This window comes from Quercus lobata, chromosome 7 (assembly GCF_001633185.2).
Source record: "Quercus lobata isolate SW786 chromosome 7, ValleyOak3.0 Primary Assembly, whole genome shotgun sequence".
Taxonomy (NCBI): Eukaryota; Viridiplantae; Streptophyta; class Magnoliopsida; order Fagales; family Fagaceae; genus Quercus; species Quercus lobata.
In genome coordinates this window covers 23,804,896-23,821,112 of record NC_044910.1, presented here as the reverse complement: position 1 = coordinate 23,821,112, position 16,217 = coordinate 23,804,896, and the positions used below count along the sequence as shown (strand labels likewise).

General features: G+C 34.0%; 1 protein-coding gene across 1 annotated transcript; it reads right to left on the bottom strand.

The window, feature by feature from the left end:
- Window positions 1-4,876: 4,876 nt before the first annotated feature.
- On the bottom strand, window positions 4,877-14,316 carry LOC115953562. The gene is made up of 6 exons (XM_031071293.1): window positions 13,964-14,316; window positions 10,720-10,812; window positions 6,798-6,930; window positions 6,015-6,312; window positions 5,864-5,918; window positions 4,877-5,306 (listed from the first exon to the last, which is right to left on the bottom strand). Exons 1-6 carry the CDS (start codon window positions 14,084-14,086, stop codon window positions 5,232-5,234), a joined length of 777 nt encoding a protein of 258 aa, XP_030927153.1. The 5' UTR covers window positions 14,087-14,316; the 3' UTR covers window positions 4,877-5,231.
- Between the last annotated feature and the right edge of the window lie 1,901 nt (window positions 14,317-16,217).

The following is a 16,217-nucleotide window of genomic DNA, read 5'->3' as shown; positions in this document are numbered from 1 at the left end:
CACATGTCAAGTATTGGTGTGGGTCATGAAGAGGGAAGATCATTGGCAGTATCTTATCTTCTCTTTGCTGATGACACTTTTATTTTTTGTGGTGCTAATCTGGATCAAGTTCTGTTTCTCTATATGATCCTCATTTGGTTTAAGGCAGTCTCTGGTCTAAAGATAAATTTGGGTAAGTTAGAGTTGGTTCCCGTTGGTATGGTGGATAATTTGGACTTATTGTTGATTGTCCTTGGTTGTAAACAAGGTACTCTTCCAATGAAGTATTTGGGTCTTCCTTTGGGAGCTAAATTCAAGGATAAGGCAATATGGAACCCAATTCTGGAGAAGATAGAACAGAGATTAGCAGGATGGAAACGCTTATACTTATCCAAGGGAGGTAGAGTCACTTTAATTAAAAGCACTCTATCTAATTTACCCACTTATTTTCTATCTCTATTTCCTATTCTTGCAACTGTGGCTAACGAATTGGGAAACTTCAGAGAAATTTCTTATGGGGTGGCATTGGAGATGAACCAAAATTCCATTTGGTTAAATGGGCTACCATTTGCAATCCCATTGCATCGGGTGGCTTAGGGATAAGGAAGGTAAGACTTTTTAATGAAGTTTTGCTTGGGAAGTGGCTATGGAGATTTGGGATGGAGAGGGCTGCCCTTTGGAGGCAAGTGATAGAGGTGAAATATGGCAATGAATAGGGTGGCTAGTGTACTAGGGCTGTTAATGGTCCATATGATGTTGGCTTGTGGAAATATATTAGTCGGGGATGGCCTTCTTTTTCTCACCACATTCTATATGATATTGGGGATAGGTCTAGGGTGAAATTTTGGCAAGACCATTGGTGTGGTGTGACTTCTCTTGCAGTCAACTATCTTGAATTGTTTAGAGTTTGCCGAGACAAGGAGGTTAGTATGGCTAAGCTAATGAAGCTTGATAATGGAGTCCTTTTTTGGGATGTAAGTTTCTTTAGGGGTGTGCATGCTCGGGAATTAGAGGCACTGGCTGGTTTCATGGATACCATTTATGGTGCTTCGGTGAAAGGGTTTGGTGAGGATAAGATGTGCTGGAAACTTGATAGAGAAAAGGGTTTCCTGGTTAAAGACTATTATAGTCTCTCAATGGGCTCTAATTACTATCGCTTTCCTTGGAAAAGAATTTGGAAACAGAAGATTCCTTCTCAAGTAGCTTTCTTTGTTTGGACTACTGCTTTGGGGAAGTGCTTAACAATTGACAATTTACGAAAAAGGAAGGTTTGGATATTGGATTGGTGCTACATGTGCAAGTGTAATGGTAAATCAGTTGATCATCTTTTTCTTCATTGTCCAGTTGCAATGGATATGTGGGCTATGGTGTTCGGATTTTTTGGAGTGAGTTGGGTCATGCCGCAATCTATAGTGGGGCTTTTAGCATGTTGGCAAGGTAGATTTGGTTGTCATTGAAATGGGTGTATATGGTTGATTGTTCCCCATTACTTATTATGGTGTCTTTGGAGAGAGAGAAATACTAGGTGTTTTGAAGATAAGGAGAGATCAATATCAGACTTGAAGCTATTTTTCTTTAGAGAGATCAATGGATTGGTTGGCTGCATTGCGGAACCAATCATTTTTATTTTTTCTTGATTTCTTAGATTCTTGTCATTTATTTTCTTAGTGTAGTTGTTTTGTGACTACCAATGTATGCCATTTTACAAAACCTGCTACTAATCTATATATATATATATATATATATAAAATCGAAACTTTTGAAACTCCCACAATTTTCCACGTCAGCACAATATTTAAATTAAATTTAAAAAACCGAAGCTTTTGAAGCTCCCACAATTTTCCACGTCAACACAATATTTAAATTAAATTAAATTTTCCACCTCATCACTGTTTTCCTTTTCCAATGCAAATTAGACTTCTAGCCAAATAAGGACACTCTCCCACCGCCTCTACTCTCTCCTATTTAAGAATTGTTTGCGTAGAAAACCTAAGCCCCAAAAACTTATTTTTGCCGCAACACAATTTTCTCCTTAAAACTTATTTTTCTTCAAGATTTTTTTTGAGGGCGGCTCATGCTTCACAATTCACATATTCCACTTATGTATTTTACTCCTCTCCTTCTTCGGTCAATGCATCAAGGTTAGGGTTATTTGATTTGTTCAATAAAAATTATAGATTTGTTGTTTTTTCTTATAAGTTTGTCAATTGTTGTTTTGTTTATTTAATTGCTGGGCCTGAATCTTTTAATTAAATCTTCAAATTTTTATTGAACAAATCAAATAACCCTAACCTTGATGCATTGACCGAAGAAGGAGAGGAGTCCAATACATAAGTGGAAAAGCTATAATCATGGATTCCCTTCTTTCTATTGTATTTCTCTATTGCGTAATTATGTGTATATATATATATATATATATATTGTTTTATTTCAATACTTTTGAAGCTTTGAATCTTCTGATTTAAAAAAAAAAAATTTTTTTTTGGCCTTTTGGAAGTTTTAACATCATAACTTTTGGGTTTTATTTTTTCTATTATCAGAAATTATCTAGAAGATTTCAATGAATATCCATGGATTATTCTTTTTGAGGGTAACCCATCTTTATCTTATATTTCTATTCCTAACTTTTTTTTCCTATATTTTTTCTTTAATTGTCTGTGTTTACGTCTCTTTTGTTTTTCTTATTTTTACTTTCATAGCGTATGTACATGTTATGTATGTTCTTTGATTCTTTCTTTAATGATTTTTGTGTGAATATGTGTCATCGTATCTGGGTACTTAGGCAAAATCTATAAAGACTAAAGATGCTTCTTTTTTTTTTTTTTCTTTTTTTGTAATGAATCATGTGTTTTTCATGACTTTAGTGAGTCATATTCTTAACGATCAAAATGGTTTTGTTTGACGTGGATTTTGTTCATATTGGTTTCAAAGTTTATTTCTTGGCTTATATTATAGATTGTAATATATTTATTCATCAAACTGTTTAGTTGAGTTTGTTTTCGAAATTGTTTTCAGTGTTGGACATTTTCTTGAAGCATGTTGGTATCATATATTAAAATACTGTTAAGTTGATAATAATAATAATAATAATATAGTTTAATAAATGTCTGAAACGTATAGCTGTTAACAAATGTTTTAGCTATATGATTTTATTTTACAAATTCAATTTTGGTGTTGTAGTAAAATAAACAAAGATTAAATTATATATTGCACTCAATACATTTTCCGTGCATCGCACGGGTTAGCGACTAGTTTTCTTAATTTTGATACCAAGTGATCACTTTTTATTTTTTTAATGATGATAAACGTCAAAATTTCATTCAAGCATTGTTATAATCTAGTTATGTATAAGGTCGAATTCTCGAATTCAACACAAAGAGTCCAACTTTTGTCTAATATAAAGAAATCCAATTATTAGAAGACTACTTTTTTTTTTTTTTTTACTAAGCAATTTAGAGAAAGAAAAATAATAAATGACATTCAGAGAATGAGAAACATAAATTCAAATCCTAAACTTGGAGTGCATGAGATTGTGCCATGCAGCGCATTCTTTAAAGTTCTCTTTATTTAGTTTTCTACTTTAACAAAACTTGCATTTATATTAAAGTATTAGTTTATTGAATTAGCCAATAGAGTAAACGCATATATTAATTATCTATTGTTGTGCATTAATTATTTATATTAAATGAATTTATATGATTATTTTTATAAACTCTATATAGAAAATAATTTTTAGTTGGAATAATAACAATGAATTTAGAATATGACATTCTTACTCATGTTTAGTTGCTTTGACAACCATAAAAAAATTAAATTAAATATTTGTGAATTTGCTAAAATTAATCTTAATCTTTTAAATTTCCTAACTCCTTTGTGTGTGTGTGTGTGGAACTAACACTGTAGTATGTATTCTATGTAATTAGAAAAATTACTAATATAATAAATATGTTTATTCTGTTATGTTAATTATTTTAAGCATAATGAAATTTTAATATATCATTTTTCTAAGATTTATATGAGAAAAATTGGTTTTTTTATGTGAGAAATAATTGATTTGAAATATGGCATTTTTACACAAATTTAGTTGTTTTTGCAACAATTGAAACCATGTCCAACAAAAAGGGGGGAAATTTTTTTAGTAACACACAATCAAGAATGTAAAAAAAATATAATTGAAAAATATATGCATTTTTTAGTAGGCATGAAACATGCCTATCCATATTAGCTACTCTATCATGCAATTTTCAATTTGTAAAAAAACACGCACACATATATAAATATAATATGATCAAATCACTATACTATTAGCGTATTTTTATTTTGCCTATATATAAAATAACTAAAAATTACAATTTTTTACAAAGAAATTTATTGAAATATCTTTTTATATACATTGATAGTTAGGGGTTGAGAACTGAATCCTGAATGTTTCTATTGAAAATTAAGGTGCCAATTAATTAAGTTACAAGATTTTTGGTACAACTTATCAAAATATTAGAAAAAACTAATAATAAGTTGTACCACACATCAAGCGGAAACTCAACTAGTTCCTGAAAAAAAACAAAAAAAGACAAAAAAAAGGAAAAGCCTATCCCAAAAAAGTATTAAAAAAATACAGATCTACTTTCAGTTTTTTTTTTTTTTTTTTAAATTGAGTGTTTGAAAAAATAGTAATTGGAAAAAAAGTGAGAAGTTTAAAAATATTTTATTTTGCAGAAATATGGTATGATAAATGTAGACATCCCATTTTACCATATCATTTTATCAAATGAAAACAAGCCTACTTGGGAGTATCAGTAACTGTAGGTATCATAATGTGCCATCAAACCTTATCAGATATTAAACTAGATTTAAGTGCAACAATAAAGAAAACATAAAGCGCAAACTTATAACCATGTATTGCAATCTTATTGTCATCAATTAATTATTTATGCCTTCAAGCATAAAGCAAATATACAGGTAATAGTACAAAAAAGAAAAAAAAATTTACATCCTTCGTAAAAATATAAATCAAGAACATGAAGGCATCTAGTAATGCAGAATTACAAACTAATGCCATCGTTGCATGGCCATCGCTCAGTATGCCCCTAGGGAGAAACCATAGTGGCAATCCTGACACAGTTCTCGAAAAAAATCCTAACTATGGAATTGAATAAAAATGTGATCGGTAAGCTACATCTACTACAATGCTGAATTAAACAGCAACAAGTTGAATGGATCTAGGGTTCAGACTAGCATGCTCTGAAAAATCCTCAATCTACTGCCAGCTTATCACATAAAGATTGATATGCTGCACTGCAGTGCTTGAACTTTTCTTCCGCAACAGCCTGTTCAAGCACATAAATTAGTCACTCTGTTAGCGCAGAAACAAAGATTACAGCCATTGATGTCAACATGGAAAGATAATGTGCTCAAATAGTTTTTTTTTTTTGTTCTTTTTGAGATAACTGATAGAAATATTATTGATGTAAAGGGACTAAAGTATTACAAATAGTTAAATCACCTTATTCAAACACCATCAAAACATGGAAAGATAACGAGCCTGGTAAAGTACTCGATGACTCACCAGTCACCACTTTTGGGAAATAAAGAAGCAATTTGCTCCTATAATGACCATATCCAACTCCCCCTACCCCCCTTTTTCCTTCTCCCAGTGCCAACTCTAGTGCCCATAATGAGAACTCACCAGTCGCCATTCCAGTTAAATACAGAAGTAAATCAAACATTGAGCAATTTGGTGTGCTAATTAATACTCTCTCTTGCTCTCATCTCATGCATGTTCAAAGGTTTTAAAATATCAAGTAAATTAAATTCCTCCTGCTAATTCATAGGAAAGATTCAAGATATGGAGTAATACTAATCGACAGTTGGAGCTAGTTAATACCTTTGAAGAGCCCTGATGGCGATCAGGATGCCATTTTAGTGCACAGACTCGATATCTGAAATTGTAAAATCAGACGGTAATCAGACAACCAGAGAACAAAAAGGAAAGACTTGATTCAGGAAGTAAGATAGAGAACCTAGTAAGAACTTACGCATTTTTAACGTCTTCAAGTTTTAGAGGACCAGAAGCACTCAATCCAAGGGCCAGCCTATCTGAAGCCAAATCCAGCTCCAAACTCTCATACTCAGATGAAGAATCATATGTTTCTTCAGTCCGATGCCTCCAATTCCATTTCCAGGACCTCCCATAGTTGTTATAGTTTGATGAGCTCCTCCATTGAGGATTCTCTTCATTAATAAAGGACCAATAGAAAAAACGGTTCCCACCAAATGCATCTCGGAAAATGTTCTCAACATCAACATCATCTTCTTCACAAAAATGGAAACCTCCTGAACAAGAGTTGAAAATGGGATGTGATATCTCATGCAAGTTCAAAGGGCTCAAGACATGAGTAAATCAGTTATGCCACAAAGGAGATCTAATTGGCAATATGATGCCATTAAGAAAGGCATCACCCTAATGTCTTTGGAGAGTGAAATAATGAGCATATAAGCTAACAAGATACTTAACATTCAGAATTAAAGCAATGATCTCCACAAACAGAAGGAACATTTAGGCCTATCCAAAGGGCTCCTCTTTCTCCCCCCACTGCCCCCCACCCCCCCCCCCCACACAAAAAAAAAAAAAAAAGACCCTCCTCTGCCCATAAAAATTTTCAAAACAAGATTCCACCTAGAAGATTTTTTAGAGGGAGACAATTTAACTGATGATCCCACTACCCCATAATATGTTAAAATAATCTATTCATAAATATAGTTCTAAAACTAGACATGCAATGCTTCTTTTAGCATCAAAGCACTTGAAATGTCCTTACTTCTGCCCCATTGCTTGGTTCCTCGATTCCCAGTCCAGTTCCTTTTGGAACCCTTAGCAGAGTATTGCTTTTTAAACCATGAGGTGCCTCTACTTGAAGATGGATCATCCTCATCATCTTCATCCTGCCAGCTCTGGAAATCCAATAATAATGACAATAATAATAAACATTTTTTTAATTAAAAAAAAAGTAGAAAGGCTTCAGTAATGCATAAACCAACAATATTTATAAGGAAAAAGTATACCTCCAAACTGGTTTGGAGGAAAATTCTTTCAAGCAATTATGTGACAGTTTTTAATGTGTCATGTGACTTGATAAATAGTATAAATGGATGGTCTTATAATCGACACAGAGTAGGTTGGAGGAGATTCTTCCAAATCAGTTTGGAGGAAAACTCTGTCCTTAAGCAATTTTTGATAATTGGATTTGGCTTATCTCCAGTTCTTTTTCAACTGGACATGTCCTTTTGTTTTAAATATACAATAACAAGTAGTAGTGAGTTTTAATCTTCACCTTTTATTTAGTTAGTGGATGATGTGGCAATTTCTCATTAAAACAAAAGAGATTCCAATTAAAAAAGTATTGAAGGTAAGCCAAACCCATGATGATTAGTCCATTAGGATGAACCTTTATTGGCCAAGACCAGAAAACTGTCATTTTTTCTAGGAACATCATACTAGTAAGAGATTAATTGCAATGCTATCATATGTAAAAAACCCAAAGGCAGAAACCATAATATAACTTCAAACTACAGAGTGGATTACCACATCCATTAAACCCTATGAACATATAAATCTAGATAAAAATAAATTCTTCAAAACCCTTCACCAATTCTTTTTCCTTTTTTTTTTTTTTTTTTTGCTCCAATTTATCTTTTTTTTTTTTTAAATTTTAAGCATTTCCTATATATATATATACATATATATATATATATATATATTTTTTTTTTTTAAATTCAATAATTACAACGGGGAGGGGGATTTGGACCTTGGATGTCCAATGGAGACATAAAGAGATGCCAATCAGCTGAGCAACAAGACTCTTGGCCAAATTTATCTATCGCCATACCAATATGTTCTACTGTTTCTGCTATGGTTAATTACGTATTTAAAGTCTTGGGTAAATTATATTTTTGGTCCCTAAAATTTGGGGATAAGTTCAATTTTGGTCCCTCAAATTTAAAAAGCTCAAATGCGGTTCCTCAAATATTGAAAAAATAACAATTTCATGCCTATGGCCAAGATCCACCCGAGACAACCATGCTCCAAATTCCACCACATCACCCATAGACCAACAGCCACCAACACCGAATGCCCAAATTGGCCCCTACCAAAACATTCCGTCCACCGATTGTTTGACATCTCCATGTATGATAAACAAGCCCATGAAGAATAAACACTAATTATGAAGAATCCCAATATAATTTGAACTCAAAAACAACATTATCAAATAAACTAAACTCAGAACCCCATCGCATCACAATCAAGCTGTGAAAAACCAAAACCCCAATAAAGTTAAGACTCAGAAACAATGGCAAAGGAGCCAATAAGGTTAAGTGAGTTCTTTTTCTACAAGTTCTCCTTTGGAGGAATGTTGGTGTCATTTCCTTTCTTTATTTTATTCAATTTGGTTGTGTTGTGATGAGACTGTGATCATTGTGTTGATAAGATTATAAGTGGGACTCAGTTTTGGTCAATTTTTTTAAATGGAATTAGAGTTTTGGTATGTTACCCATGAGAAGTTTGTCAAAATGCTTGAATGGATATCTTTTGTGAGGTTGTCCTTGTTGCTTGGGATTTGACTGTGAATCTCAATTCTTTGTTGTTGTTGCAGGTTCTTGAGGGCACAGCATGGAGAGAAGAGAGGGGAGAAAGAGATGTGGACAATGGCTGGAGAAGAAATGAAGAAAGAGAGAAAAGAAACGGAAGGGAGAGGAGAGAAGGGGGGAAAAAAACCAGTGCCACATAATACAAAAATATGATGTCAACTAAAAAGGCTATATTAACAATCCATTTATGACACTATTAGCCACATTAGAGAAAAATAAATGTAAGTTGGATGGAGGGAATTTTTTTTTTATAGGTAATAAAAATATATATAAATCAGAAAAAGGAGTCACCTAAGTATACAGGAAGTATACTAGGGTAAACAATTTCCCCGTTGAGATGACCTACAGCTTGTCTTCTACGTACAATACCACTAGGCCTCCCCAAACCTGCCTCACCAACCACTCATCTCATAATGATAAGAGATATTATCCTTGAGGCACAAAGCTTCTCATTCATTACGCAAAACCTTCCATCATTTCTTTACTCTTTAGAGGGAAATAAACAATTAAACAAAAATCAATGCCACCTGCATCTCACAAGGACATGACTGAAAGGATGAAGGAAAGAAAGAATGAAAAGAATAAAAAATATCCAGCATCCACCATTAAAACAGGAAAATAATTTTTTTTTAGAAGTATAAAGAACTGAAGCAAATCCATAAATAATCTTGACAATAATAAATAACCAATATTTCCCCTCTTAACTATGGGGTCAAGTTCAAGCCCCCCATTAAAATATAAAATCGAGCAATGCCCCCCACCCCCTCTATTGACTGGTAGTAAGCAAATTGCCCCCTCCCATGATTATATTCCACTTTTTTTTTAACAGAAATCCTTTGTTTTTCTTTTTATTGTGCCCGTGCACAACAAATCTTATTTCAGAATTCCAATTTTACCCTAATAACCCCTCATCCACTCCCCCCTCTGCCCACCTCCCCTCCCTTATTATTGAAAAGGAGCTTCAATTACACTGTTGAAAAATGAAGCTTAAAGAGGGGAAAGAGATCAGATGATTCAAATAAGCAATCTCTACCTTCATAGTTCCCTTTCTTTATATAATAAATAAAAAGTTTTGGTTTGTAAAAAAACCCAACAAAATAGGCTCTTAGCCTCCAATCAAAACCATTTATTCAAAACAGAATGAGAGAAGGTTTTACTCTCAGCACTGCAATCCAGTTATCAACATAAACTAAAACTATGAATAAAAATAAAAAAAATAAAAAAATAAAAATCAAATTCAAAAGAAAATATTGAAACCTTCATTTGGCATTGTAATTCTTTTTCTTTTTAATAATTCACTTGGCATTTTAATTCAGCAAAAAAATTGCTTCACTTAACAACTTCTAGAAAAAGGAAAGCAACATTCTAGACTCAAGAAACATAGTAAAGGTTCTGATGTAAATCAGGAGCGAAAAAAGAAAAAATAAAATAAAATTTCTGATGCTCAAAATCAACCTCCACCACTTTTCTCCTTGACACTGGCTAGTTCATTTGCAACCATAGCTACATCTACAAGAAGTATACCACCAAGATCTTTCATTCTCAAGCTCTCTTCGTGCTCAAAGATCCAAGGCTGCCTAACCCCAAATGCTCTTGGATTCACAGCTCAAACTTCCAATGCAAACAATGCAAGCCCGCCCCAGCACAAAAAACTGCACCTAGATCTTCACTCCCTATCCCATCCTCTATAGTTTGGGAACCAAAGGTGGTACACTCATGCTCAGCGCCCACTATCACAGTTAAATCTTTATATGCATACATACATACATACATACATACATATATATATATATATATTTAACTCCTGAGATCTAAACCTTTTTTTTTACTCAATTGTGTCCAATTGACTTACAGGGTAATATCGGTATTTCAGGTGTGTGTGTACACTTAAAATAACTCCTGAGATCTAATCCTTTTTTTTCACTTGTTTGTGTCTAATTGACTTAGAGGGTAAATATTGGTAGTTCAGGTAAATTTAAGTAAAATATAACAGGTCTGCACATGCATCTTGAGAAAAATAAATTTTTCATAAAAAATTTTTAATGCAATAATCCCTAAAACATACTAAAAATTAGAAACATCCTAAACAGAAACCTGAAACAGGAAGTCTGCATAAGCGCCGACGTTGCGCAATAATGTTTGTTTTGCATGCAGCTTTCTGAACCTTTTTGAATTATAGTTGGGTCTCTGCAAATGAACAATGGTGAGCATCAGCAACAGAATCCATTCAGCAAAGATGAAAGATAAAGTATGAGAAAGAGAGAGCACAAAAAAAATATGTAGTACAGAAAATTTTGAAGTGGGCCTATTTAACGAAGTGGAAAAATACATCAAGCAAAAGCTGAGGCAACATAAGAATAAAGAGAATGTAACTTTCTACCAGCCAAAGACACATTTTTTTATTAGTAAGTAAATTTATTAAAGAAAACAGATGCCACCCAGTACACAAGATGTGTACTTGGGAAAATATCATCAAGCACATATACACTAATCAATAAAAATCAAATAAAGTAGAAAAAGAATGGTGTGGTAACACACAGCCATCCAATCAAACAGAACTCATAAAAGGATCATCTTCAGGTCTGTTGTACTCCATTCAGAACCTTCAAATGCTCTATTGTTAGTTAAACACTCCCCAAATGGTCCGCATATGACATAAAGGTACAACATTCCAAATTTCATCATTACCTTGTTAGCAACTCTCCCTTTCCAGGATGCCAGCAAATCAAGAACTATATGAGGCATAACCCACTATACTCCAAACAAACAGAACACCAAAGACCACAACTCTCCAGCGTACTCAGTGTAGCAAGGATCAACACTATCCCCATTTTTCTTATGCATATAACACCATTCTACAACTATTACCTTACAGCTGCAAAAGTTATCTAATGTAAGCATTTGTCCCAAAGCAACAGTCCATGTAAAAACACAACTTTAAGTGGGACTTTAGCCTTCCAAATACTCTCTATTTTTATTTTCTTTTTTGATAAGTAGCCTTCCACATTGTAAGTTTGCTCATACTTTGTGGAGTGAAGTTTTTTTTTGTGATGTTTGGAATTCAGTGAGTGATGCCAATGGGGGTTGCTTCTCTACTTTTTGCATGGAGGACTTGGTTCGGGAAACAGTTTTCAAATATCTAGAATATGGTACCAGCTTATCTGATGTGGTTAATTTGGTGGGAGCACAATACATGTACTTTTGAAGATATTGAGAGACCTTTAGATCTTTAGAAGTCTTTACTGGTTGGGACTTTGTTTGAGTGGTCTCGTATTGGGGCTATACATGTTGTACTTCCCTCTCTAATTTCCTAGAATCTGTTAGTACTTCTTTTTGATTTGTGGTAATTGTTTCAAGTATAGAGTGTTCATCATTGTGAACACAATGTACTTTGTACTCAATAAAATTTCTATAACCTATAAAAAAAAATAGAATTCTATTACCTACTCAAAAAAATAAAAAAAAGTAGCCTTCCATATACTCTTCCAAAGAAATGAGTGCACATGGCCAATATAAAGCACCCTATAGAACAATTTCACGTCAAATAGCCCATTCTTTGTAGGTCTCTAACAAATCTCGTCTTCTACATCCCTTCTAAACTTTGTTGAATAGATGAGGTTCATGAAATGAATCAACATATCCATCTCCTAATCATGAAGAGGTCTCGTAAAGGTCATGTCCCAATGCATGGACTCATCATTCCAACACAAATAGTCCGTCACAGTAGCCTTCTTATTCTGTGCAATACTAGACAATTTCAGAAGACATTCTTCAAAACATCATCCTCACACCACCAATCAACCCAAAATTGAGCATTCGTTCCATTACCAATTGACGCATCTGGAAAAATGACTCCATCCCAATCGACTATACTTCCATAAGCATATTTACACTCCACTACTTTTCTCCAAAGAGCATCTTTCTCTATTGCAAAAGGCCATAACCATTTCACCAACAAAGGCTAATTGAATAACATCATATTTCTAACTCCCAAACCCCCTTGTTGAAGTGGGGTGCATACTTGCTTCTAATTAACAATATAAAATTTGAATTCATCACCAATACCACCCCAAAGAAAGCCCCAATGCACCTTTTCAATAAGCTTAGCAATGTTGGCTAAGATAGGAAACAGAGACAAGGATTAAAAAGGAAAAACCTACATACACCTTGTTTGGTGAGTAAGTTCACCACTTAGCTAACTTAACCATACAACAATAACAAAACCTTAGTCCCAAAACCTAGCTAACTTGGCTATATAACAAAAATATGCTTAATAAAATTACAACTAGTGCTTAAACAATTAAATTAGGGATGAGACTGCTTGCAGGTATCACCAGCTAACTAGCCCATTTATCAAAAGCTTCACATTAACCCAAAAAATCCATCTTTCTTCAAATAACTCATGATAAAAAGATGAATTTCTCAACCCCCATAATTTCATAAGTAACACAACAACTTTAATACTACAACCACTTTCCCACCATTTGATGAAACCTCTTTATTTCTTTGTATTTGATCCATAAGGAAATGGATCTAGGACAAGTTAACAAGACGTTAATGAAGAGAATCATGCATGATGCAATAATGCAAAATAAAGCAAGTCACAAGAAACGGTCAGCCGGCACTAAAGAGTGAAAGATTATCCGAGGGAGTATACTTCAATACAGATATGGGAGGAAGGAAACACTAGTTGGGTAAAGAAGATGAACCCTTCCACATCATCACCAATGCTCATACATATTGTCAATTTTGTGCCATCTAGGCTTACCAAGTATCACATCATAAGATCTCAACGATGCTCCATTAGTCTAAATTATCTCCGTTGCACAGGACCACACCATATATTGAACCAAAAACCATCATTACATTGCAAAGATTATAACTTTACTGTACTTGCCCCAAAAAATGAATTAAAAACTAGTTGGCTTTCAAGTTTATGTTTGCATTCAAGAGACCATTATAAAACTATATACCATCAATCAAAAACAAAAATCCGACCGATACTAAGCAATTGAGATGGAAAAGGAAATGGACCTAATTCATTTCTTAAAAAAAAAAAAAAAACTAACTTGAAATTCAGAGACCCAAATATTCAAACAAGTATGCATAATATCCCAGTTCCACAACAACCAAACAAAGAAAAATGACCAATTAATAAGACTAGGAAAAAAGTTGTACATTTATCATCCAAAAACACCATACCCCAAATCAACTATATTTTTCCAAAACAGAAAAATTAAATTCCAAATCTTTCACATATAACCATATTAGAACAAAGAACAAATCCATGTAGAACAAATACAAATATATGCAGAGAGAGAGAGGGAGAGAGACTAACAGATTCCCAGAAAATGCGTCTTTTACGATCGAGGGGAGGAGTAGAATGAAAAAGGGCAGTCCTCAAATGAAAGCAGCTGGCTTTTGAGTTTATCAGAGCTGCTGCTTTCATGGCGCTATTCATTTTCACAGCACAAATGTTATTATTGCTCTGAGAGAGAGAGAAGGAGACAGCCACCGAGGGCAGCCCTGAAGCTAAGCCGCAATTGTCAGAATCATTTTAGCGAGTCCTCTCCGAGACTCGGTATGTGTTGGGTTGGAGAAGAACAATTTGTAAAACTAGCCTGGCTACGAGTGAGTCAATACGAACCCGACGGGTCGGGTTTGACCTTAACGGGTTTATTTCCAAATTGTGAAACTAGTTTGCAAGAAACTCTCGCCAACCCACTTTGAAGCTGCACAGTAATTTGGAAGGGATTCTTCTAAATTGACTTTAAAATAACTTTATTCAGTTGTTTTTAAATGATAGACTGTACTTGTGATCCCAAAAATTTGGGTAAATTTAATTTTTACTTTCAAATCTGTAAAAATCCTTCGACTTAATTTATAAGACACAAGTAAAGGTTTGTAAGTAGGGAGGGAATATAGTCATTTTCTTCTAAATAAGTCATAACTATTTTTATTTCAATAATTCTAGAACCACAATGTATTTCACATAATTTGCTACAATTATTCTATTTAATAAATTGTAATTAAATGTAGGTCATTTTCATGTAGACTCATCACTTACAGCCAGCCATATACTAGAGTTTTTTTCTTTTTTTTTTTGGAGAAGAAGCTCTAGAGTTGTGACAAATGTGTAGAATAAAATGTTGTCTTATTTTTTTTTTTTTTCCTTTTTAGACCAATTGATAATATGATAAATCAAAGTTTACTTCTACGTGTAGCCAAAATTTGTGGGAGACATAGGTGCAAAGTGAGTGTATCAAGGTGGATACTAGGCGCTATGTGTATCGATTTATGTAGTGTTATAGCTAACGCGTTAAGTATCCCGCCTGGAGAGTACATTCGCAAGAATGAAACTCAAAGGAATTGATGGGGGCCCACACAAGCGATGGAGCATGTGGTTTAATTCAATGCAAAGCGAAGAACCTTACCAGGGCTTGACATGCCATGAATCCTCTTGAAAGAAAGGGGTGCCTTCGGGAACGCAGACAAAGGTGGTGCATAGCTGTCATCAACTCATGCCATAAGGTGTTGGGTTAAGTCCCGCAACGAGCACAACCCTCATGTTTAGTTGCCACCGTTGAGTTTGCAACCCTGAATAGATTGCTGGTGAGCGTATCATCCTTTTATTGACTCAATTTGTGCCAAGTGAGCATATCAAGGTGTACAACCATCAATGGTTGCCTTGCACATAAATCTTTTGTTTCCATAATCACTTGAAGCCACCATCCTCATGGAATTCCCTCTTAAACCATGTCAATTTAGTAGGCACCCTAATCCCTATATATATTTTATAGTCGAGCTAGCAAGCCAAGTCTTTGTTAAAGTTGGTTCTATCTGGCGCCTAGATTGCTCACGCTCACCCTCCCAGTCATGGATTCTCAAGTGCACTGGGAAAATTGCCATGGTCATCCCAAGGCTTTCATGTAATCATAGGTGAAGTTAGGGGGTGCCCAGGGGGGCCACGACCCCCCCTAGCTTTTGAAATTTTCCATTAATCTTCTTTTATATTTGGTAATAGATCTAAAAATTACACAAAAATATATTCATCGCCCCCCCTTGAGAAAATTTTCTGATTCCACCACTGCATGTAATGAAGGCACCAAGCATGCGTCAAAATGGCACGAGATTGTGTCTCTTAAATTGGGAAGTGGGAACTTTCAAAATAAAGTCCAATTGCTTTGTTTTCCCTTTTTTATTTATTTATTTATTTATTCCTCAATAAACAAACATGCTTCATTCAAATGAAAACCAAATAAGAAAAAATAAAAATCAAATAAAGAAGAAAGAATGAGATAAAAACTATTTATACTCATATAAAAATTGTACTAATTTTTTTCCCACATTTTCTCAAACCACGATTTTAGTGCAAAAACTTATTTGTGTGTATTAAAAGATGTGTAATAGTCATTTCTCATATATATATATATATATATATATAAATAAATATTGTAGACGGGCTAAAATAGACTTAACCCACTTAGAATAGAGAGTTTAGGTCTAATGGCCCAATAAAATTAATCTGTTAGAGAATGGATTTCCGAGGTCAACCTTGGTGTGCTTGTATGGTTGAGCTTTTAAGTTAATGG